The sequence below is a fragment of the Muntiacus reevesi genome, chromosome 7 (assembly GCF_963930625.1).
Source record: "Muntiacus reevesi chromosome 7, mMunRee1.1, whole genome shotgun sequence".
In the NCBI taxonomy this organism is placed as follows: Eukaryota; Metazoa; Chordata; class Mammalia; order Artiodactyla; family Cervidae; genus Muntiacus; species Muntiacus reevesi.
In genome coordinates this window covers 7,577,571-7,601,097 of record NC_089255.1, presented here as the reverse complement: position 1 = coordinate 7,601,097, position 23,527 = coordinate 7,577,571, and the positions used below count along the sequence as shown (strand labels likewise).

General features: G+C 42.0%; 1 protein-coding gene across 1 annotated transcript in view; it reads right to left on the bottom strand.

The window, feature by feature from the left end:
- SV2C (synaptic vesicle glycoprotein 2C) overlaps positions 1-23,527 on the bottom strand; it is a 215,151-nt gene that overhangs the window by 147,283 nt on the left and 44,341 nt on the right. The window contains exon 2 of the mRNA XM_065941270.1: positions 21,011-21,691. Within this exon, the coding sequence (XP_065797342.1) occupies positions 21,011-21,590 (580 nt within the window). The 5' untranslated portion in view covers positions 21,591-21,691. The remainder of the gene's footprint in view (positions 1-21,010; positions 21,692-23,527) is intronic.

Sequence of the window (23,527 nt, the reverse complement as noted above, 5' to 3'; positions counted from 1 at the left end):
TATCACTTATCTTCATTTCTATTCTGGGCCTGATATGAACCCAAGATACCGCAGGGCATCAACAATATCAGTAGACTCAGGGAGAACAGTGGGCTTGAGGCCCTGGGGTTAGCTAGGGACAGGTGGAGATTTTAGGTTACCACCCCCGACTCCCATCCCCTGCCCCAGTCCTCCAATTTTTCTTTCTGGCCACACGCAGTTCTGACCTTGGCTTTGATCCTTGGCACATCTCTGCACAGTGCTCACTCTCCTGGTCTGGGTGTGCAGAACAGCTTCTACCTCTGATCGGGAATCCTTTCTACCCCAGTCTGCCCTGCGGCCCATCCGCACGCCCCCCGGCTCAGCGCAGGTGCTCCCAGTTCCGGAATCTACTCAGCTACTGACATGGTCTTTCTGAGTTTGGTCTTAACAAAAACCCAACAAATCAAAAAACCCCAGCTCGACAGATACTACTCAGCCTATTCAGCAATAAATAGGAACATATGATTAAAACATGAAACCACTGAGGAGGGGATCAATCTCAAAAAGTTACAGACTGTAAGATTCCCTTTCTAAAATATTCTCAAAATGACACCATCAGAGATGGAGCACCGTGGTTGCTGGTGGTGAGGGCTAGGGAGACGGTGTGGCTATAAGGGATATAGGAGTAACGTGAGGCGATCTCTTTGTGGTGATGAAACAGGTCTGGACCCTGGTTGTGTGGGGAGCTTATATAAATCCACATATGTAGTAAAATTTCTCAGTGCGTGCTAAGTTGCTTCAGTCGTGTCTGACTCTTTGTGACCCTATGGAGTGTAGCCCGCCAGGCTCCTCTGTCCGTGGGATTCTCCAGGCAAGAATACTGGAGTGGGTTGTCACGAACTCCTTCAGGGGATCTTCCCCACCCAGGGATTGAACCTGCGTCTCTTACGTCTCCCACATTGGCAGGCGGGTTCTTTACTGCCAGCACGACCTGGGAAGCCCAAATTTCTTAGAACTATTCCCAATTCTCCCCCATCCCACCACTACCACAAAAAACAAAAGAGAGAGAGAGAGAGAAAGAGAGAGAGAGAGAGAGAAAGAGAGAAGATGTTTAAAAAAAAAAAGCAGAAATCCAAAAAAGGTCTGTCTTTGAGTTAGTACCACACCAATATCAATTTCCTTAAATATATTTTGTTCTTATAAGGCTTTGTAAACTATTTTGTAGGTTTTGTAAGATATTATCCTTGAGAGAAGCTAGGTGAAGGGTAAATAGGAGCTCCGTGTACTATTTGTACGATTTTTGCAACTTCTTACAAGTCTTAAACTATTTAAAAAACATATATACAACTCCTCAATTGTCAGGTCATGAGTTCTATCCCCAGCAACAGAAAGGACAAAAAAAAATGACAAGCAGAGTGTCAAAATCATACCTCAGTTGTGTGGCATTCTTAATGAAAATACCATATGGAATTTAGTGTCCAGTTGAAGAGACTTGGTATTTAAAAACACAAAACAAAACTGGGTAAGTCACATAATTTAACCAGTGATTTGTCTTTAGCAAGCAGCGAAACAATGGACACATAAAGTCAAGGTGACAGCAAACACTTGCATTACTCAAATCTGGTTGGCTTTTCTTCCATCAGTTATTTGCTACCACAGAGCCCTTGTTCCACAGTGCAGATCATAAACACCTCCCTGACATGAACTGCACTCCCTAACACACGTATCCTATGTGTATCTTTCCCAACACCACCAAGCAACGAACAATTCTGACACTGTCCACCCGGGGACAGCATCAACCCCATGGTCCTACGACTCATCCCCTCCATTTCAGACCCATATCACTGGGTTCTGTCACCTGTGCTTCTGACCAACGGGCTATTCAGGTTCCCACGGCCCCTTCCTAGGGTTCAATTAATGTGCAAGAGAGGCTCACCAGGCTCAGAGATACATTTCACTAACTAGATTCACCCGTCTATTATAAAACGAACAGGAAGGTTATTATAAAGTAACGGGTTATGATAAAGTAACCCGTTTATTACTCAGGAACAGGCAGATGGAAGGGAGGAATAAATAGGGCAAGGCATGGGAAAGGGTCTAATCTTACCAAGCAAGCGGACAATTTCCCAAGCAACCTGACATGCCTATTCTTTTTAGAAAAGAGCTTTATTGACACATAACTCATATACAATCCAATTCTCCCATTTAGAACATAAAATTCAATGTTTATTTTATTCACGGATATACACGCTCACCATACAGTAGCACATTTCATCACCTCAAAAAGAAACTCCGTACCCTTTAGCTCTCCTCACTGGTAACCAGTAGTTTTATTTCTATAGCTGTTAAGTCTGTTTCTACATTGCTAATACACAGAAGAGCTATACAAAAAAGGTCCTCATGACCCAGATAACCACGACAGTGTGATCACTCACCTAGAGCCAGACATCCTGGAAAGCGAAGTCAAATGGGCCTTAGGAAACATCACTATGAACAAAGCTAGTGGAGGTGATGGAATTCCAATTGAGCTATTCCAAATCCTAAAAGATGATGCCGTGAAAGTGCTGCACTCAACATGCCAGCAAATTTGGAAAACTCAGCAGTGGCCATGGGACTGGAAAAGGTCAGTTTTCATTCCAATGCCAAAGAAAGCTCAAACTACTGCACAATTCTACTCATATCACACTCTAGCAAAGTAACGCTCAAAATTCTCCAAGCCAGGCTTCAACAGTATGTGAACCATGAACTTCCAGATGTTCAAGCTGGTTTTAGAAAGGACAGAGGAACCAGAGGTCAAATTGCCAACATCCGGTGGACCATCAAAAAAGCAAGAGAGTTCCAGGAAAACAACTATTTCTGCTTTATTGACTATGCCAAAGTCTTTGACTGTGTGGATCACCACAAACTGTGAAAATTCTTAGAGAGATAGAATACCAGACCACTCAACATGCCTCCTGAGAAATCTATATGTGGGTAAAGAAGCAACAATTAGAACCGGACATGGAACAGGGGACTGATTCCAATTTGGGAAAGGAGTACGTCAAGACTGTATATTGTTACCTTGCTTATTTAACTTAAATGCAGGGCACAACATGTGAAATGCCGGGCTGGATGAAGCACAAGCTGGAATCAAGATTGCTGGGAGAAATATCAATAACCTCAGATATGCGGATGATACCACGCTTATGGCAGAAAGTGAAGAAGAACTGAAGAGACTCTTGATGAAAGTGAAAGAGAAGAGTAAAAAAGCTGGCTTAAAACCAACATTCAGAAAACTAAGATCATGGCATCTGGTCCCATCACTTCATGGCAAACAGACGGGGAAACAATGGAAACAGTGAGAGACTTTATTTTTGGGGGCTCCAAAATCACTGTGGACAGTGACTGCAGCCATGAAATTGAAAGATGCTTGCTTCTTGGAAGAAAAGCTATAACAAACCTAGCAGCATACTAAAAAGCTGAGACATTACTTTGTTGACAAATGTCCATATTTTTTCCAGTAGTCATGTATGGATGTGAGAGCTGGACTATAAATAAAGCTGAGCACCAAAGAATTGATGCTTTCAAATTGCAGTGCTGGAGAAGACTCTTGAGAGTTCCTTGGACTGCAAGGAGATCCAACCAGTTAATCCTAAAGGAAATCAATCCTGAATATTCATTGGAAGGACTGATGCTGAAGCTGAAACCCCAATACTTTGGCTAACTGATGCGAAGAGCCGACTCATTGGAAAAGACCCTGATGCTGGGAAAGATTGAAGGCAGGAGGAGAAGGGGATGACAGAGGATGAGATGGTTGGATAGCATCACCAACTTGATGGATATGAGTTTGAGCGAGCTCCGGGAGATGGTGAAGGACAAGGAAGCCTGGCGTGCTGCAGTCCATGGGGTTGCAGAGTCAACCACGATTGAGCGACTGAATTGATACATATTCACATTTCATTTTTTAGATTCCACATATAGGTTATATTATACAGAATCTGTCATTCACTGTCTGCCTTATTTCAACAAGCATAGTATTCTCTAGGCCTGTCCACATTGCTGCACATCACAATATTTCATTCTTTTTTCTGGCTGAGTAATATTCCACTGTCTATATACACCAAATCTTCTTTATCCATTGGTTTGTTGATGAACACTTGGGTTGCTTCCATTTCTTGGCTTTATAAATAATGCATCCCGGTGTTGCATGTACCTTTTTGAAGGTACATTTACCTTCATGTACTGGGATGCATGTACCTTTTTGAATTAGTCTTTTCTTTTTTTATATATGTATATCCAGAAGTTGAATTCCTGGATCATATGGCAGCTCTGTTTTTAGTTTTTTGAGGAATCTGCATGTTCTTTCTCCACAGTGGCTACACCAATTTACATTCCCACCATCACTATACGAGCGTTCTCTTTTCTCCACATCCTTGGCAAAATTTGTTATTTGTAGACATTTTGATGATAACCATTCTGACAGGTGTGAAGTGATATTTCATTGTTGTTTTGATTTGCATTTATCTAGTAGTTAGTGATCTTGAGCATCTTTTCATGTGTCTGATATTCATCCATAAATCTTGGAAAAATGACTATTCAGGTCTTCTGCCCATCTTTTGATTCGGTTATTTGTTTTGTGGATAGTGAGCTATATAAGGTGTTTATATATGTTGGATATTAGTCCCTTGTCAGTAATAACATTTGTAACTATTTTCTTCTATTTCATATATTTGTCTTTGTTTTTTTTTTTTTTTGATGATTATTTCCTTTGCTGCAGAAGCTTTTGAGTTTAATTATATCTAATTTATTTTTGCTTTTATTTCTTTTGCCTTAGGAAACAGATCTAGAAAAATAATGCTACAATTTATGTCAAAGAGGGTTTTACTTATGGTCTCTCCTAGGAGTTTTAAGGTTTCAGGTCTTACATTTAGATTTTAATCCATTTTGAGTTTATTTTTGTATATGGTAGGAGGAAATGTTCAAATATCATTTATTTTACATGTAGCTGTTCAGCTCACCACCACTTGAAGAGATTGCCTTTTCCACATTATGCATTTCTGCCTACTTTGCTATAGACTGACCACAGATGCATGAGTTTACTCCCAGCCTCTCTATTCTGTCCTGTTTATCTATATGTCTGTTTTTATGCCAGTATCATGCCATTTTGATTACTGTAGCTTTGTAGAATAGTCTGATAAGAAGTCAGCTGTCAATCTGGATCTTTTTCCTATAATTGAGCCTGACAATCTCTGCCTTTTGATTGTATTGTCTAATTCATAAATATTTAATGTCATAAATATAGCTAACTTTACTACTCTTTACTTTTTGTTTTCTATGTCTCCTGTCGTTTCTCTTGTATATTCCACCTTTATTACTTTCTTTGAATTAAGTTAATATATTCTAACATAACACTTAAACTTCTTTAATGATTTCTCACTATATTTTAAAAAATTATTCCCTTAGTGATTGCTCTCTTATAAGTGGTGAATCATATTTCTTTTGTTGCTTTCAAGAATTTTTCCTTCTCAAATATTTGCAAATTATATATCTGATAAAGGCTTAATATCCAAATTATATAAGGAATTTCTACAACTCAATAGCAAAAAAGAAAAAAACCAGAAATGATTAAAAACAGTTAAAAGAAGTGAGTAGATATTTCTCCATAAAGATATACAAATGCCCAAGAGGTACATGAAAAAATGCTTAACATCCCTATCATCAGGGCAAGGCAAATCAAAACCATAATGAGATATCTCACATCTATGAGGATGGCTATTATCAAAAATCAAAAGATAAATGCTGGTAAGAATGTGAAGAAAGGAAACCCTGCAACCATAATGGAAAACATTAAAAAATTTTTATTAAATTATTAAAATTAATTAAAAATTTTGTCACCCAAAATTTAAAAATGGAACTATCATATGACCCAGCAATCCTATTTCTGGGTGGTTTAGTTGCTAAGTCATGTCTGACTCTTTGTGACCCTATGAACTGTGTAGCCCGCCAGGCTCCTCTGTCCATGGGATTCTCCAGGCAAGAATACTGGCGTGGGTTGCCATTTCCTTCTCCATATTCTGGGTATATACCCTCAAGAACCAAAATCAGTATCTCTAAGAGATCTCTATACTCCCATGTTCATTGCAGTACTCCTTACAATAAAACAGGATACAACCTAAATATCCACTGATGGTGAATGGATTTTTTAAAATGTGGTACATACATACAACGGACTATTATTTAGCCTTAAAAAGGAAGACAAACTTGCTATTTGCAATGACACGGATAAACTTATAAGACATTATGCTAAATGAAAGAAGTCAGACACAGAAGAACAAATACTAAATGATCCCAGTTATATCAGGAGTAAAATACTCAAACTCAGCAGAGTAGATAAGTGCTGAGAAGCTGGGGCAAAGAGAATTGGGGAGGTGTTAGTGAAAGTACATAAATTCACTTATGCAAGATGAATAAGTCCTAGAGATCTACTCTTCAGCATGGTGCATATAGGAAATTATATTGTATTGCATACTTTAAAATGTGCTAAATTTGTCAGTGATGGGGAGGTGAATTTACTAGTACTGTTCTCCAGTACCAGGTGCTTTTCACACACACTCTGTAATTTTCACAACAACTCTTTAAGGTGACATTGTACTAACAACTGGCTGTAAGCTATTGCACTTGGCTGGTACAAGGACAGAAGAAACATTTCAGGGCACCTAAGGTCAGCTTTAAGAAATCCATGACTACTAGAAAGTCACTAAAACAGCTTGGAAGCTTCCACCTCACTTATTCTTATGTGCCTACTGACACCCCCAAATCAGGAACAGAGGACGAGAGGTTATGCAAAAGTGATAATCACAGTTAAGAAAAAAAGGAATCCTCAAGACAAAGGTATCATTTACTTTCTCTTTCCAGTAAACTGAAGCTCGGAGAGTTTAAGAAATACCCCAAAGTCACACAGCTCCTAAGCGTCAGATGTAAGATTCCAATGCATCTCTGCGTCAAAGCCTTTGTTCATCTCATGCCTCTTTCCTTCACATCCTGTCACTGCTGTTTGGTCACGCTATTATGTCTGACTCTTTGCGACTCCATGGACCGCAGCATGCCCGTCTTCCCTGTCCTTCACCATCTCCCGGAGCTTGCTCAAACTCATATCCACTGAGTTGGTGATGCCATCCAATCATCTCATCCTCTGTCGCCTCCTTCTCCTCCTGTCCTCAATATTTCCCAGCATCACAGTCTTTTCCAGTGAGTAAATTCTTAGCATCAAGTGGCCAAATTATTGGGGCTTCAGCATCAGTCCTTCCAGTGAATATCCAGGACTGAGTTTCTTTAGGATTAACTGGTTGGATCTCCTTGCAGTCCAAGGGACTCTCAAGAGTCTTCTCCAACACCACAGTTCAAAAGCATCAATTCTTAGGTGCTCACCCCTCTTTGTGGTCCAACTCTCACATCCATACGTGACTACCAGAAAACCATAGCTTTGACTATATGGATGTTTGTTGTTAAAGTAATGTCTCTGCTTTTTAATATTCTGTCTAGGTTTGTCATAGCTTTTCTTCCAAGGAGCAAGAGTCTTTTAATTTCATGACTCCAGTCACCACCTAATGGAACCATCTAATGCACCATCTAATGCATTCATGTCCTAATGGAAACATATAATGAGGCATCTTAACATGTGGTCTGGAAATCATCAGCAAAGCCTAAGGTTTCTTCTATTAAATCTTTCTAGTCCTGCCTTCAGAGCACTGTTCCTTCTGCTTAATCTTCCTGCTAGAGCATCTGGAACCAGTTAGGTGCTCTTCTCTGACACGTGTCTGTCTCCTTCTCTGGCCTGGAAGTGCCCCTAAAGCAAGGACCACATCTTTGTGACTCCAGAACCTGGTCTGGAGCCCGGCACAGAGAAGGCACTAGGTGTTTGCTAGATGACGGAGTAAAGAAAGGTAATTCATGTCATGAAGAGGGGTAAACAAAGCCCCAAGAGCTACGCCTTGGGGAAACCTTCTTTAGCAGACAGAGGGTGGAATGTGGGTTTCCCAGGTGGTGCTAGTGGTAAAGAACCCACCTGCAAATGCAGGAGACTTAAGAGATGCTGGCTTGATCCCTGGAGGAGATCATGGGAACCCACTCCAGTACTGCCTGGAGAATTCCCATGGACAGAGGAGCCTGGTGGGCTATAGTCCATGGGGTCACAAAGAGTTGGACATGACTGAAGCAATTTAGCATGTACAAGTAGAATGCAGGAGATGTTTTAGAGGAGCTGAGAGATGTTCAGGAGGATGCTGAGCTGCTGAGGTCACAGGAAGATACAGTTTCAGTAAGGATGGGACGGTCCACATTGTATTGGGTTCAGCTTTCCAACCAGTTCCCTTCCACCCACGCCAATCCATGTGATGAAAGGATGCTTCGCGAAAGAGGCCATGCACAGGAATTCCTCTCGGGCCCCAAGCTGGAGGAAGTGCTGGGGGTCTCTACCAAACAGGAGCGGCTCAGGATGCCTGGGGGGCCAGAGGAAGTACCTTCCTCACCCTGGAAGAACCTGGCAATCCCGTGGCCCTTCCTGGGCTTTCCCAAGGGCTCTGCAGTGACCCAGCCAGCAGGCGCCTCCACGTCACAGCTATAGAACTGATTTCTCTCTACGGGAGGGGGGCGGCAGCTCTAGCAGAACAATGCATTGCTTTGTGACCCTGAGAACATATGATCTGTGATCACACATGGTGTAAGACGTGCAGCAGGAATCTGCAGGGGCCACCATCACAGAACTCTTCACCACATCTCTGCCGAGGGCCCTGTATGATAAATGTAGTATGCCCGGGGCAGAGCGGGGCAGCAAACAAGAGGCTCCTTGACTCATCCAGCAGGAATCCAGTGGACAGATTCGTGGTGTGCAGTCTTAGAGGATCCTTTGGCTGAGTCAGTTCACCCCTAGGGATGGTCAACAGGTAGCTGCCTCTCCCCCTCTGCCCAGCTGCTCTGAGCAAGCCTCTACCATTTCATTACTGCTTTTTGACTGCTTAAATGGGAACAGTAAAGTTCACTTTACTGTTAAATCTACAGGTACCAGTAAGTGACACAGTTTTCAACCTGGAAATATAAATAAAATGAGATAGCAGCAAGCTAACCCAGTCTGCTCCTGGTTGGCCAATTTATCTCCTATAGACATTCCAGATATGATTATTGGCATGAGCTGATGCAGAAGTACTGGATAATGGCTACAAATTCACAATTATTTCCTTGCGGAAGATGAGTAATGTTTTTTCTGCTGCTCTACTCTATAGTATAATTATGTTATTAGCAGTATTATCCAAAACAAATAGACCACAGTACCTTATGAACAATTTTTAAACACTGATTTGTTTCCTTCTCTTTTAAAGCATACATTAAGATTCCATTTAGCAATTAATCTGACATCTGTTCTTTCCACTCTCCAGAATATTTTCTCTCTGCCATAGCCAACGTCCTTGGTCAGTTATCACCACCTACTCCATTCTGAAACCCCTCCTGCCCTGGGCCTCCAGGTAAGAGACTTTTCCTATCTTTCAAACCATTTATTTGATGCCTTTTCTCCTCTCCCCTCCTAAGCCCTCATGAAAAGTCTGCGCTAGCCCCTCTCTTCCTCATGCCCACTCCTCCAACACACAGTCCTTTCCGGTATGCTCTGCATCTCTGTTCAAAGATGTCTTCATTGCCCAACTCTAGGGCCAGCATCTGCATCAAGCCCCAGAACCTACTTCTAAACGCCTTCTTTTACAGTTTCTCCTCAGCAGCCTAGTTGGCATTTCAAAGTTGACGAAACTTCACTGGGTCCTGCTCACCTGCCAGACTCTGCTATGGGTAGTCTGTGAACTAGACACTCAGTTCTTGTACTTATAGTACAAATAACTAAAGTCATCTTCTTTCCCACACATGGGCTCCCCTCAACCTCCCCAACAACCCTAGAGCTCCAATTTGTTTAAAGCATCGCTTCGAACACAGCGCCTGGGCATGAAGCCTCAGTACCGTATGACATTCCCTTTCCCCGCTCCCACGGCTGGTGGGCTATAAAGGGTCAGAAATCCTCTTGAAAAGAGCCTCTCCCCTCTGGTCTCTCTGCCATCACCCACAGGTAGGCTCTCGACATGTACTGACTGCACAGTTTAAATGCATCTCAGCCACTCCTCAACCTACTCCTCAGTCCAAACACCCAGTCTCCTAAAGCAGAGTTTGTACCAGGTCACTTCTCTGCTCACATGTCCCCAGTTCCCCCAGCTCCCCCCATGGCAAATAAACTCCTGGAAACCTCTTCATGAACAGATAGGTCTCCAGCCACCTTTCCAAACGCTCCCCACTGTGTATGTTCCACTTCAACAAAACTGAACATTTAACTTCCGACACTCAGTCCAAGGTCTCCATGCCTCTGTGCCTTTGTTCAGCCCGTGCTCCCTCCCAGAGACAGTCTTTTTCCACTTGCATCTCTGTGAGCCCAAATTCTACCCACCATTCCAAGCCTGGCTCCGATACCACAGTCTCCTTAAGACTCTTCCCTATCCACGCCTCCCTCAAACAGGATTCATCTCTCAGTCCTCTGCTTCCTGTATCATTTTGATGTCTTGTGCCCTGGGTTTTGTCTGGTTGATCTTCATGTCTGCCATGATAGACGGCACAGTGCAACATCTTGGGAGGATCTAACATGTGATGGATAAGCCCCTGCACATGCTCTTTCTGGGTGAGAACTGCTAAATTTTGAAAGGGAGCATTCCACAAAGACATCTCTAATCTGTTAATTAGAAAAACAAAGAGAGAATGAAATAGACAGACAGAGGGCTCTGAAAAGCCAGCCGCCTCACATATACAATCTGCCTCCACTCCGGCATCTATGTTTATGGATGAACTGACTCCTATAGCAGGATTCTTTTCATCCCTGTTAGCAGTCTGGCTCACTCTTTCAGCTTTCAATCAGTTCTTCCGACACAGTAGTATTTTTTAATATTTTTGACTTAACTAGATTCTGCTGAGAGAACTAAGCTACTCCCAGAAAAACTATTAAATATTCTGTACTTAAGAGGGGGAAAAAATCTGCAGTCACATTATAAATTAATCACCATGACTCTGGCACTGAGAAACTATTTCTACGAGGCAGAGTCATGCTGTGCCCTGCACATCTGGTCCGTTCTGGGATGCGGAGCTGCAAACATGGTTAGGGACTGTCATGCCTCACACCATGCAGGAGAAAGACAAGCCTAAAGAAGTCAAATACCCATTTTGGTGGGGGAAAAAAACAACTGTGCGTCCTTCAGCTATCGATAACACATTTACTTTTTTGGGGGGAAAAAAAACTTCCTTTCAAAAATGGCACATAAAGCTTTCTCGTCCATGGATGTTACTGTTTACTCATGAATAAGGAAATCAGTCCCATTTCCATTTCCCCCTTCCATTGTTTGAAATCTTGATGTCATTTACAACCTTTGCTATCACAACTGTTGGGAATGCTGCTGCTTCTTGGTTGGGGGTGTCTAGGACACAGTTACTCAATGTGGAGTTTGGAACTAACACTGATGCCAGCATCACCTGGGAGCCTGTAAAAGTATCTCGGACCCCGCTCCCTATCTGCTCAAGCACAACCTCCCTCCTCTGGTGACCTGTCTGCATTTTTATATCTGAGAAGCAGTGGTCAAGATCATGGTGTTCATGTGGCCCAAGAATAACTTGAGGGGCTTAAAAAACATATATGGTTTCCAAGGGTCATCCCCTAGCACTGACTCCGAAAGTCTGGGATCAGATATAATTTTGGCTAAGTGAGATAATGAAATTAATATGACATGTATGATGCCTGACAAACAGAAAGGAAAGAGCAAACTCTAAGATCATCTGTTATCACTACCAGTAAGGTTGTCAGATTCAGCAGATAAAACCACTTGGTGCTCCAGGTAAATTTGTGAACAGATAACTGATAAATATAAGTATATACCAAATACACCACCCTTATGGCCGAAAGTGAAGAAGAACTAAAGAGCCTCTCAATGAAAGTGAAAGAGAAGAGTGAAAAAGTTGGCTTAAAGCTCAATATTCAGAAGACAAAGATCATGGGATCCGGTCCCATCACTTCATGGTGAATAGATGGGGAAACAGTGGAAACAGTGGCTGACTTTATTTTTTGGGGCTCCAAAATCACCGCAGATGGTGAGTATAGCCATGAAATTAAAAGACGCTTACTCCTTGGAAGAAAAGTTATGACCAACCTAGACAGCATATTAAAAAGCAGAGACATTACTTTGCCAACAAAGGTCTGTCTAGTCAAGGCTATGGTTTTTCCAGTAGTCATGTATGGATGTGAGAGTGGGACTATAAAGAAAGCTGAGAGCCAAAGAATTGATGCTTTTGAACTGTGGTGTTGGAGAAGACTCTTGAGAGTCCCTTGGACTGCAAGGAGATCCAACCAGTCCATCCTAAAGGAAACCAGTCCTGAATATTCATTGGAAGGACCGATGCTGAAGCTGAAATACTTTGGCCACCTGATGAGGAGCACTGACTCATTTGAAAAGACCCTGATGCTGGGAAAGATTGAAGGCAAGAGGAGAAGGGGATGACAGAGGATGAGATGGTTGGATGGCATCACCGACTTGATGGACATGAGTTTGAGTAAGCTCTGGGAGTTGGTGATGGACAGGGAGGCCTGGTGTGCTGCAGTCCATGGGGTCACAAAGAGTCAGACACGACTGAGTGACTGAACTGAACTGAATTGATACCAAATACTGCCTGATACCAAATACTAAAATATTATTCCTTCGTTATTTATCACAAATTTAAATTTATCTGGCCATTTTGCATTTTCTCCAGTAATCCTAACTATCCCTGACTTTGGAATACCTGGGGCAGAGAAGTTAGTGGTAGATAAGTGGAAAAATAGATTAGGCTCAGATTGTGGAGAGCCTGAATGCCATTCTAAGGAGTTTGAATCAACCTGTACTCAACATTTTTGAGCAGGGACATGGCATAACCCAAGTACTTCATCCTGTATTCCCAGGAATGAGGAAGATAAAGTCAAGTGGGCTGCTGAGGCAAGAATCTCCAGCTCAAAGTTTCTTTAGGAAGGGAGACCAGAAGGTCATAGTCATGACCAGTGACCAAGTCACAAAGAACAAAAAAGTTAAAAATTTCAAAATCTTAAGTTTAATTCTAAACTCTTAAATTATTTATTTATACCCCACTTGACCCATAAAAATAATTTAAACTAACTACTTGACTTTTCTTTTTGAAGGAATAGCTGGTACACAGCTGAGCCCTAGCCTTCTTTACAGAGAGATTTTTGTAATCAGAGGGAAAAAAAAACATCTAGTAACACATCAAAAAAGTCAAACTTCCAATGTCATTCCAATGCTTACTCTGCCAGAACTCAGAACTTTGCATCTGGATATCCCAAATACTTAGTACAAAGCTTGTTATAAAATCAATCTGTGTTCCTACTCACAATCCATTTGCTCTTATTTAACACACAATTCTTTTTTCTAATTGAAGTATAGTTAATTTACAATGATGTGTTCATCTCAACTATAATAACAAAGTGACTTCAGTTGTGTAGTAAAGTAATTTAGAATCTTTTCCAGATACTTTTTTTTGACCATGCTGTGTGACTTGTGGGATCTTAGTTCCCCTTTGTCGTTGTTCAGTTGCTCAGACATGTCTGACTCTTTGGGACCCCATGGACTGCAGCACGCCAGGTTTCCCTGTCCTTCACCAGCTCCCAGAGTTTGCTCAAACTCATGTCCATTGAGTCGGTGATGCCATCCAACCATCTCATCCTCTGTCAACCCCCTTCTCCTCCTGCCTTCAATCTTTCCCAGCATCAGGGTCTTTTCCAGTGAGTCAGTTCTTCGCATCAGGTGGCCAGAGTATTGGAGCTTCAGTTTCAGTCCTTCCAATGAATATTCAGGACTGATTTCTTTTAGGATTGACTGATTTGAACTTCTTGCAGTCCAAGGATTCTCAAGAGTCTTCTCCAGCACCACAGTTCAGAAGCATCAATTCTTCGGCACTTGGCTTTCTTGATAGTCCAACTCACACCATACATGACTACTGGAGAAACCATAGCTTTGACTATATGGACCTTTGTTGGCAAAGTAATGTCTCTGCTTTTTAATACACTATCTAGGTTTGTCAGGGCTCTTCAAACTAGTGATCAAACCAGGGCCTTCTGCAAAGAAAGTGCAGTCTTAACCACCAGACTATAAGGGAAGTCCTGTGGATTCTTTTTCATTATAGTTATTACAAGATTCTGAATACAGTTCCTCATGCTCTACAGTCAGTCCTTGTTGTTTAGCTATTTTATATAGAATAGTGAGTATCTGTTAACCCAAAACTCTAATTTATCTCTCTCTGCTCCCCTCACTATTCCCTTTGATAACACTGTTTGTTTTTAATGTCTGTGACTGTTTTGTAAATAAGTTCATATGTATAATATTTTTAAAGATTCCACATATAAGTGATATCCTATGATATTTGTCTTTCTCTGACTTACTTTAGGATTTCTTTTCATTACTTTTCCTCTCACGATCTTTAAGGCCAATAAGAAATCTCAAAGTATAAGGTAAGAATGTCAATTTGCAAATATGTAGGTTGGGAATACTTATATCGGTGATTTATCAGACTAACTCTTCAAGATGAATGTAATTGTTTACCATATTCTGAAGCTTTCTGCAGGATACTTAGGTCCTGTAGAAGTTCTTGTTATGGAAGAATATTCGAGACATGAGATTTCCCATGAAAACATGGTATTTAAAATTTGAACCTACAAGTCTGTATTACTTGTATTTGTCTTGAACCAGATATTAGATGACTAATAGTCTGAATGCCTTATTTAAACCAAAGTGTATAGCTAACAAATTCCCTAATCTGATAACACTTCACCGAGTTCTTCAGTGCCTTCCTGGTGAGTCCCAGACTGCATCAGGATATGTAAAGCCAGTGGGTTGGAATTCCCACCCAGGAGTAATCTAGGACATAGGAATATAGGTGTTCAGCTGCAAGAATCAGCCTTCAAGTTCAAAGTTATATTGTGAGCAATCACCCAGGGACCTTCTGGGCATTTACTATCACACTTTCACAGTCCAGAAGGTACTTACTGGTGAATTTCACAAATGTAACACAGAGTTTCTTTTCTCTCCAGTCCTGTGGACTCTTTGGATGGAGGAATCTTTTCAGGCTACTTGGTCCAACTCCATTTGGATGCCAGAAACTTCTCTTTTCCCAGAAGGATGTGAAAGAGCAGAGTGAATAAGACCCAAGCATATAATGGCAATGAATTATTGAGTCTTCTTCTCCAATTTGGCAATAATGAATCCAAATAAGATTTTGCTAGTGTTGGTGGACAGGATATTCTCTAGGAATCAATAAGTATTTAATTCCAATTAGAATCACTATGGCAGCAAGAGGCTAAACAGAGCCAGAGGGCATATCCACAGCAGAGCTCAAACCTCCCTCTAAGACAGAGGACAACGGCATTGGGCAGGCTGCAGAGCTGCTGATCCTGAAACCCGCAGCACACACTTTTAGGGTACAAAGCTAAGGGTCTTAAATTTAGAGCACACCAGATGCCAAATGATCAAGCTCTTGGAATAAAGTTCAAAAAGGAAAAACTCTGCATCACTCTTAGTTATCAGCCTGGGTATCCCGGTCCCCCAGGCAGCACTGGGCAAGGTCAATACACGCCCTGAAACGATGCCCAGCACACAGGAAGTCACTACTCTCTGCCTGCAGTCCAGTGGCAAAAAACAGTCAGTGGGACTGAAAAAGGGACTCTTAGAAACCTGAAGCTGTTTTCTTCTTTCCCCCAAAATACAAGCATCCAGACATAAAGCGGCTTTAGAAATCTCAGCAGAATTTTTCTTCTTTTGTTAACAGCAAAAGGAAAAGGGAACAAATGGAGGGATGGAGAAAGAGATTGGTTATGTGTTCAGGTCATATTCATCCAGCCCAGGCTTTAAGGAAAACTATTCTTTCTATAAATGGTTAAAAAAATGAGAGAGAGAGAATCCTGTGTGTTCCAAGGAATTCTACACCATCCAAATAAAAACTATAGATAGAGAGGTTAAAGAGATGCTTAAGGCTTTCCAGGGCTTCCTAGGAGGTTCAGTGGTAAAGAATTCGCCAGCCAATGCAGGAGATAAAGGTTTAATCCCTGGGTCGGGAAGATCCCCTGGGAGAAGGAAATGGAGCCCACTCCAGTATTCTTGCCTGGAAAACCCCACAGACAAAGGAGCCTGGTGGGCCACAGTCCACGGAGTCGCAAAGACAACTTAACGACTAAACAACAGTCTGGCTTTGGCCCGACTACACTATCAAAACTCGTGCTCTGAAAATCAACAAGGCATGCGGAAATTAGGTGTTACAGTTGATAAAAGATAGAAGAAACCTACAGAGGATGTTCAGTTATCACTTAGTGCAGCCTGAGTTCTCAAGGATGTCTTGGTTTAGAATATATTGTCTTCTATCTGCTTTGTACTTGTCAACACTTGGCCACGATAATGTTTTAGAACCTAAAACTTACTCCACTCTACCACCCCCAGCCAGAAAGCAGGGGGCCCAACAATGGTGAGGCTCCCCGCTTCACCAGATGGGTCTTCGGAGAAGACAGAAGAGTCCAGATGAAGGGGAGCTGGCAAGGCGCTAGCTGGGCTGTGACGGGCGAGAGCGGGAAGGCGGCTGAGCCTGGTCATACTGTGGGTCTGAAACCGGCCATGTCCCTCCCTGCCTGGAGGCTTTCTTAGAACCCAAACTGTTCCTCAGCAGCTCTTGGGCAGGAGGTAAGATGCGGTCGGAGGGGCTCCCTGCACATCCATCGTGAGACGCAGCCCTTTGAGGGGAGAATGCTGGGTGCCTGTGGCCCTGGGCCGGGGGCTGGGAAGCTGGAGGGCGTGCTGTCACTTCACTGTATACATGGGTTCATCCCTTCAAACGAACGTCCTAGCCTGACACAGAGCTGAAGAACCATTAGTAGCGGCCAAGATCTTCAAGGCCCAGACCCGAGGGGTCCGTTTCAACCTTTACAAGACTCTTCCGTACCTACGAAGGAAGCACATCCCTTCCTCCTTCGAGCAACTTCCAGACCTGCCCCCTCTCTCGGATGCTCCTTCTCAGTCCCCTCCGTGACGTCTTCCTCACCGCCAGTCCCACAAACAGTCTTCGGCAGGAAACCCCCCTCTCCCTGGTTAAGGCCTCGGGCAGCTTCACCTTAAATGAGGTGGTTCTCAAAATGCTCAGCGCTTCAGGCCAAATGGTGGTAGGAACCCATCAGGTGCTCCTCCTTGGATGCCTCCCCCAAATCTCAAAGTGATCGGTCTAAAACTAAACTGGGCTTCCCTGGTGGTCTCGTGGCTGAGAACCTGCCTGCCAGGGCAGGGGATGCAGGTTCGATCCCCGGTCTGGGAGGAGCCCGCAGGCTGTGGAGCGACGGTGCTCTCGACCAAGGGCTGCACCTCCTGAAGCCTGAGCTTGGCGACAGAAGCCACCCCAATGGGAAGCATGCGCACCGCAACTAGAGAGGAGCCCCCTCTTCACTGCAGCTAGAGAAAGCCCACAGCAATGAGCACCCGGCACAAACAAAAATTGATAAATAAATCTTCAAAAAAATAAAATAGAAAAACAAACCCTTCTTCTTTCTCCTTCATGCTAAAACCTATCATCGGCCCGACCTAACTTGATGAATTGCCTTCCTTCCACTAACTGTCCTGTGCCTCCTGTTCCAAACGACCAGTGACCCAACCCTTGCCAACTCTACCTCTGGACCAGCTCTCCAGTCCATGCCTTCCTTCCACTGCCTTAGTCAGGTCCATTCCCCTCACAGGGTCACCCTGCCTGAAGTCTCTTTATTTACACCTCTCTTCTGGCTATTTACACTCCTCTTCTGCTTATACACTTCTCTTCTTGGACTGCAAGGAGATCTAACCAGTCAATCCTAGAGGAAATCAGTCCTGAATAATCACTGGAAGGACTGATGCTGAAGTTCCAATACTTTGGCCACCTGGTGCGAAATGCAACTCATTAGAAAAGAACCTGATCCTGGGAAAGATTGAAGGCGGGAGGAGAAGGGGACGACAGAGGATGAGATGGTTGGACGGCATCACCGATTTGATGGACATGAGTTTGAGTAAACTCTGGGAGATGGCGAAGTACAGGGAAGCCTGACGTGCTGCAGTCCATGGGGTCCCAGAGAGTCGGACACGACTGAGTGACTGAACGACAACTTCTGGCTGTGGATACTTGTTTCCCTGACTTGGTGGTGCTCAGACATTTGTCATCTCTATGCTAGACTATGACTTCTTTGGACACACAAACCTTGTCTTGTTTTTGCTCTTTGTCTTATGTTCCCATGTGGTAACATCATGCTTTGCACATAATAAATACTCAATAAATAGACTTTGGCAATAGAAAATGAATTTTCTTAAAATGACGGTACTTATTCCCCCAAACAGCAGCTCATTAGATTAACATCTTCTCGGCTAACAACACTATGTATGCACACACACTGTACACACACACGCACACAAGGAATGCCCTTAACTATCTGAAGTCAACCTTCTGGCAAACACAAAGTCAGGAGTTCTCTCCTAAGTAATTCAAACATAAATCGGTTAATATTCTTCATTCTCAGTTTTCCTTGAGTGAAATGACACAATGCTTAGTGGCAAATGAGAAACAATTTTGCAAATCTTTCTCTTCCCAAAGGCCACCAAACATGGGTCCCGCATCTTCCTGTCTTGCATTTTGATCCCATTGCTATGACTTAGTGTGGTAATTATATTACAAAGCTATTATTTGCTGAAATGAAAATGGCAAAACAATTTACATGCTTGTCTAAAAAAAGACTGCGTTAGAATGCAATTGTCAGTAAAATTACAACGGCAAAATAACTGAAAGGTGAAGTCTGGAAGGCGCAGTTGTGAACCCATTATAAAGTTTCTGTGGGGGGACTCACAGCATGGAGTGAAAGCATACACTCCTGGGGACACATTTTTAATTCACAAAAGCAGGCACCGTTTATGGGGAGATGAAAGCATCTGTGTTCCAATAGCTCCCCAGCATCACTACACTTGTGAACGCCACCTGGGGGTGTGCGACATCGTCACGGTTTATGGGTTTATGGGGCAGACCGACAAGAGCACCCTGAGGGCTACTGCGCCTCCCTTCAGCACCAAGAAGATAAAAGGGAAGCTCAGCTTCGATTTTTCTGCTTCCAATATAAAAGCGAGGGTCATAACATGAAAAGTCTATATTCAAGCCTGAAAGCATTAAATGTTTGTGTATTAAAATAGATGTGTTTCTAAGGATCTGTTTTCTTAAAATATTCTGCTGATATATTCCGTTAGCAAAATCTTGATAAATATTTTAATGCCCGGTAGGTAGATTTACTCACCAAAGGGAAAAAAAAAAATTAGAGTGCTCTCTATGAAACAGATATGCTGAAATGATGGATTTGATGACTTTGAACCTTCCTCCGACCCCTATTCTGTGTTTTGATGGGTGAACACACAGATGAGTCCACCAACAAAATCCATGCAATCTACACCCCTGTGCTCTCCCCTTCACCCCCTCCCAGACTGCACCTATGGGTCCACCTCTGCCAGTTGAGCAATTAAAGGAACAAATGAGTACGTCAGACACAGAAATACAAGTATTATATTACATCACTTACATGTGGAATCTAAAAAAGTGATGCAAATGAACTTATTTACAAACCAGAAACGGACTCACAGACACAAGACAAACATATGGTTGTCAAAAGGGACGGGAGAAGGAAGGGATAAGTTAGGAGTTTATATTATATTATATATAATTATATATATATTAATGTATATATATATACATTATATATAACAATATACATTATATATAACAATATTATATATATATAATGTAATTATATATATTATTACAATATATATTAATGTAATTATTATATATATTACATATTATATACTATATTATATGCTATAAATTAGGAGTTACTACTAAACCACAAAAAGACCTGTATAGTTTTGTTTTTCAAACTTTAGTTTTAAAAAGTCTATTGGAAACAGAGACACCAAGTATTCTTACTCTTTCACAGACTCTGAAACACATAAACGTTTAACATGCACATAAACGTGTTCTCTGAGCAGAAGGGGTTTGAAAGGTCTCATGATTCAATGTACCACATGTCTGATGTGGCCCTTAAGTTTTGGGGGTAGTCTGCTGTGGGCATGCTTCTTGGCCTTCTTACTTTTCCTCCCACAGGGAAGGTTAAATACAGCTTTGTAACAATATGAATGAACCTTGAGTGCCATAGTAACTTTAAAACAAAAGTCAAATTTGCTCTCTAGAAACTTTATAGTGAAGTCATATGGTTTTAATACATATAATTTAAACGTTAATATGATTTGAAATTGATTTTAAGTCCTATGAGGAAAGGAAGGCTTTTCATTGTAGGCACAAAAGTACAAATTTAGCAAAAGAAAAAGTCATCTAAAGAAAATTCTATAAATAAGGGTAATTGAAAAAAACCAACAGACAAACATACACATAGATTATAGAAAAAAAAAATGAAAATTTGCAGGGTTCCAAAAGTGTTTAAAGCACAGTATTACACATAAAATTTGGAATTTGAAATCACATTTATCAGTTTTGAAGAATTAACCTCTATATTTAGAAAAATGTCAGGTAAGTTTCACATAATAGCTTTATTAACTTCCAAGGGCATGTCTTTTGAAGTTAATTAAGGAGAACCTAATCCAACATTTATAATAGTGTAAGTTAAAAATATATTGCTCTAACTTACCTTGAAATGCATAAAAATAAAAGTGGGATAGATGGATGGATAGATAGGCAGCTAGGTTATAAAGAAAATACAGTAAATGTTAACTATAGAATCTAAGTTAGAAATAGGTAGAAATATATGGGTATCACTGCACCATTCTTTTGATTCCTTTGCAGGTTTTAAATTGTTCAAGTGTTGGGAACAAATGCTGGCCTCCATATGGAAAGTATGCATTCTATTTGTTAACTGCCCTCAACAAACAGAGCAGTTTCGGAGTGTGCCTCTCTGCTGGGATGCACTCACCTAGCCACCCGGATCCTGAATTTGGTATGCACAGGTCTGTCTCGGCGCTTGGCAACACGAAGCCGACGACAAACACCTCCACGCCGTCCGCCATCAGGGCCATGCCCAGGACAAAGAACAGGGCCCACTGAAAGCGGCCATGGCCGCACTCCTGGATTATCAGCTCGTACTGCTGGGCAAGCTCCTCCTCGTCAGCCTTCCTCTCTGACTCCAGCTCCTGGCGGTCCTTATACTCATCGCCCTTGGGCTGCCCTACTGACACAATGCTGTCCTTCCCTTGGTTCATGTTGGGGATGCCCTGATACTCCCCTTCGTAGATTTCATCATCTTCATCGTGACCCTCAGTGGCTTCACTGGAGCCTTCATCATCATTGGCCTCTCCATTATAGGTTTCCGCTGGTGGATAAACCTCGTCGTCCTCTTCCTCATCTTGGAATCGACTGTAGGACCTCTGGGTGTATTCATCCTGGGCCCGGTCCACTGCTTGATTCACCTTTTTTACAGTCTGTTTCTTCACCTCTCTGGCAATGTCCTTGGCACCCTTCACCAGTGAAGTCCTATCCTTATACGAGTCTTCCATCTTATCTCAACTGATGGCCAGTGAGAAGGTGAGAATGTTTCACAGACTCTGGTCAGTGGTTCAGTCCCAACAGCATCATCCACTTTGAGTTCAGAATGGAACTGCAAAAGAAGAAAACCCACAGAAGATATTTATTATTTGTTTTGATGCCTTTTCCACCATCTATTTCTTGGTCTCTTTTCACTGACCCCACAGATTAACATACAGAATTAGCCTTTCCTTTCTTTTGAGCACACTGTTTGCTGGTTCTCTACTCAAGTGCCATCAGAACTTGGAGTATTTAGGGTTTTGCTATTATTATTACTGTTTTGGTTTTAAGGAACTCTGTCTCCTGGGTAACTTTGCATATAATGCACAAGCATTCCCCTGAAAATACAATGAAATATCTTGCACCTTAAAAGTACATCCAACATATTCTGAAAGTGTTAGAAAGACTCTAAGAAAAATAATATTGCTTGCAGGTATATACATATTTTGCAAAGGCAAACCCAGAATAATAAAAGAATCCAGTCTGACCTCATTTCCTCACAATGAAAAAAATGAAAACAAAAAGTGCAAGCAAGTATCCCTACATATAGTGCTATCAAATCACATACAGGCACATCTCATTTTACTGTTCTTTGCTTTACTGCACTTTGCAGATACTGCATTTTCAACAAATTGAAGGTCTGTGATAACCCTCAGTCAAGCAAATCTATCGGCACCATTTTTGCAACAATATTTGCTCATTTTGTTTCTCTGTTACATTCTGGAAATTTTTGTAATACTTGAAACTTATAAATTATTATTATATTTGTTATGTGAGCTGTGACCAGTGATCTTTGATGTTACTACCATGACTTGCTAAAAGCTCAAGTGATAGCATTTTCAGCAACAAAGTATTTTTAAGGTATTTACATTATTTTTTAGATATATTGCTATATTACAGTTAATCAATTACAGTATAATATAAACATAAATTTACATGTACTGGGAAACCAAAAAATTTGAGTGACTTGCTTTATTGCAATATTCACTTTACTGTGGTGGTCTGGAACCAAACCCATAATATTTCTGAGTTATGCCTACAAATATTTATAAAACATGCTTCCCCTCTACCTTTTTTGTATCTCCTTTCAACAAATGTAACAGAGACTCACATGGCACCCAAAAGAGACAATGAGCCTTTCCCCCCAGTATGGCAGTCATATCTGTACGAAATTGGCAGGGTTTGTCAGATGGCTTCACATGCACCTTGATAGTCATTGAACTAGAACACGTGGATTGTCCAGTAAGGATGTGCCAGTTCAGGATCCACCCCCAGGCCAGCAGGGACAGGTAAGCCAAATGTGGTATCCCTTCCCAACACGCCCTGTAAGAACCACAGGCTTTGTCCCCACCGTCTTCATCTCTAGACACGGTCTCACACACGCGGGTGCACACACTCCCTCCCGCCTTGTCCAACTGCAGTTGTCTGCTTCCTTGGACACCAGAGTCAGCAGCCTCCCCTGACCCATCACTGGGTTTCTTTTCTCAGAGACAGCCCCTCTGTCTTGGCCCATTACACTCAGGCTGACTTCTTTCACTTGTCTGCTGAGCTGTCCCCTCTGGTGGCCAGTATCAGGCCCACCGTCTACAGAAATGATATGAAAGTGGAAGTCATTCTCCTGCATCATTCATTTGCCAAGCCCTGGGCTGCAGGAGTACGCTGAACACCGATTTATAGAACGGTCATTTTTACTTTGTTCTTTTGTATCCAGCGTGAAACACTTGGTAAGTGGCTATTACAAACATACATTTAAACTACTCATCCAGACATGACAAATAAACTTAGCAAAAAAGACAAAAAGATGCTTATTTATCAATGAATTGGGCATCATTACTACCAGATACCTACAAATGGCTAGTAGGCAAAATAGAAGCATGGCTCTGCTCAGGCCTGTGTCTTAGAAGATGAA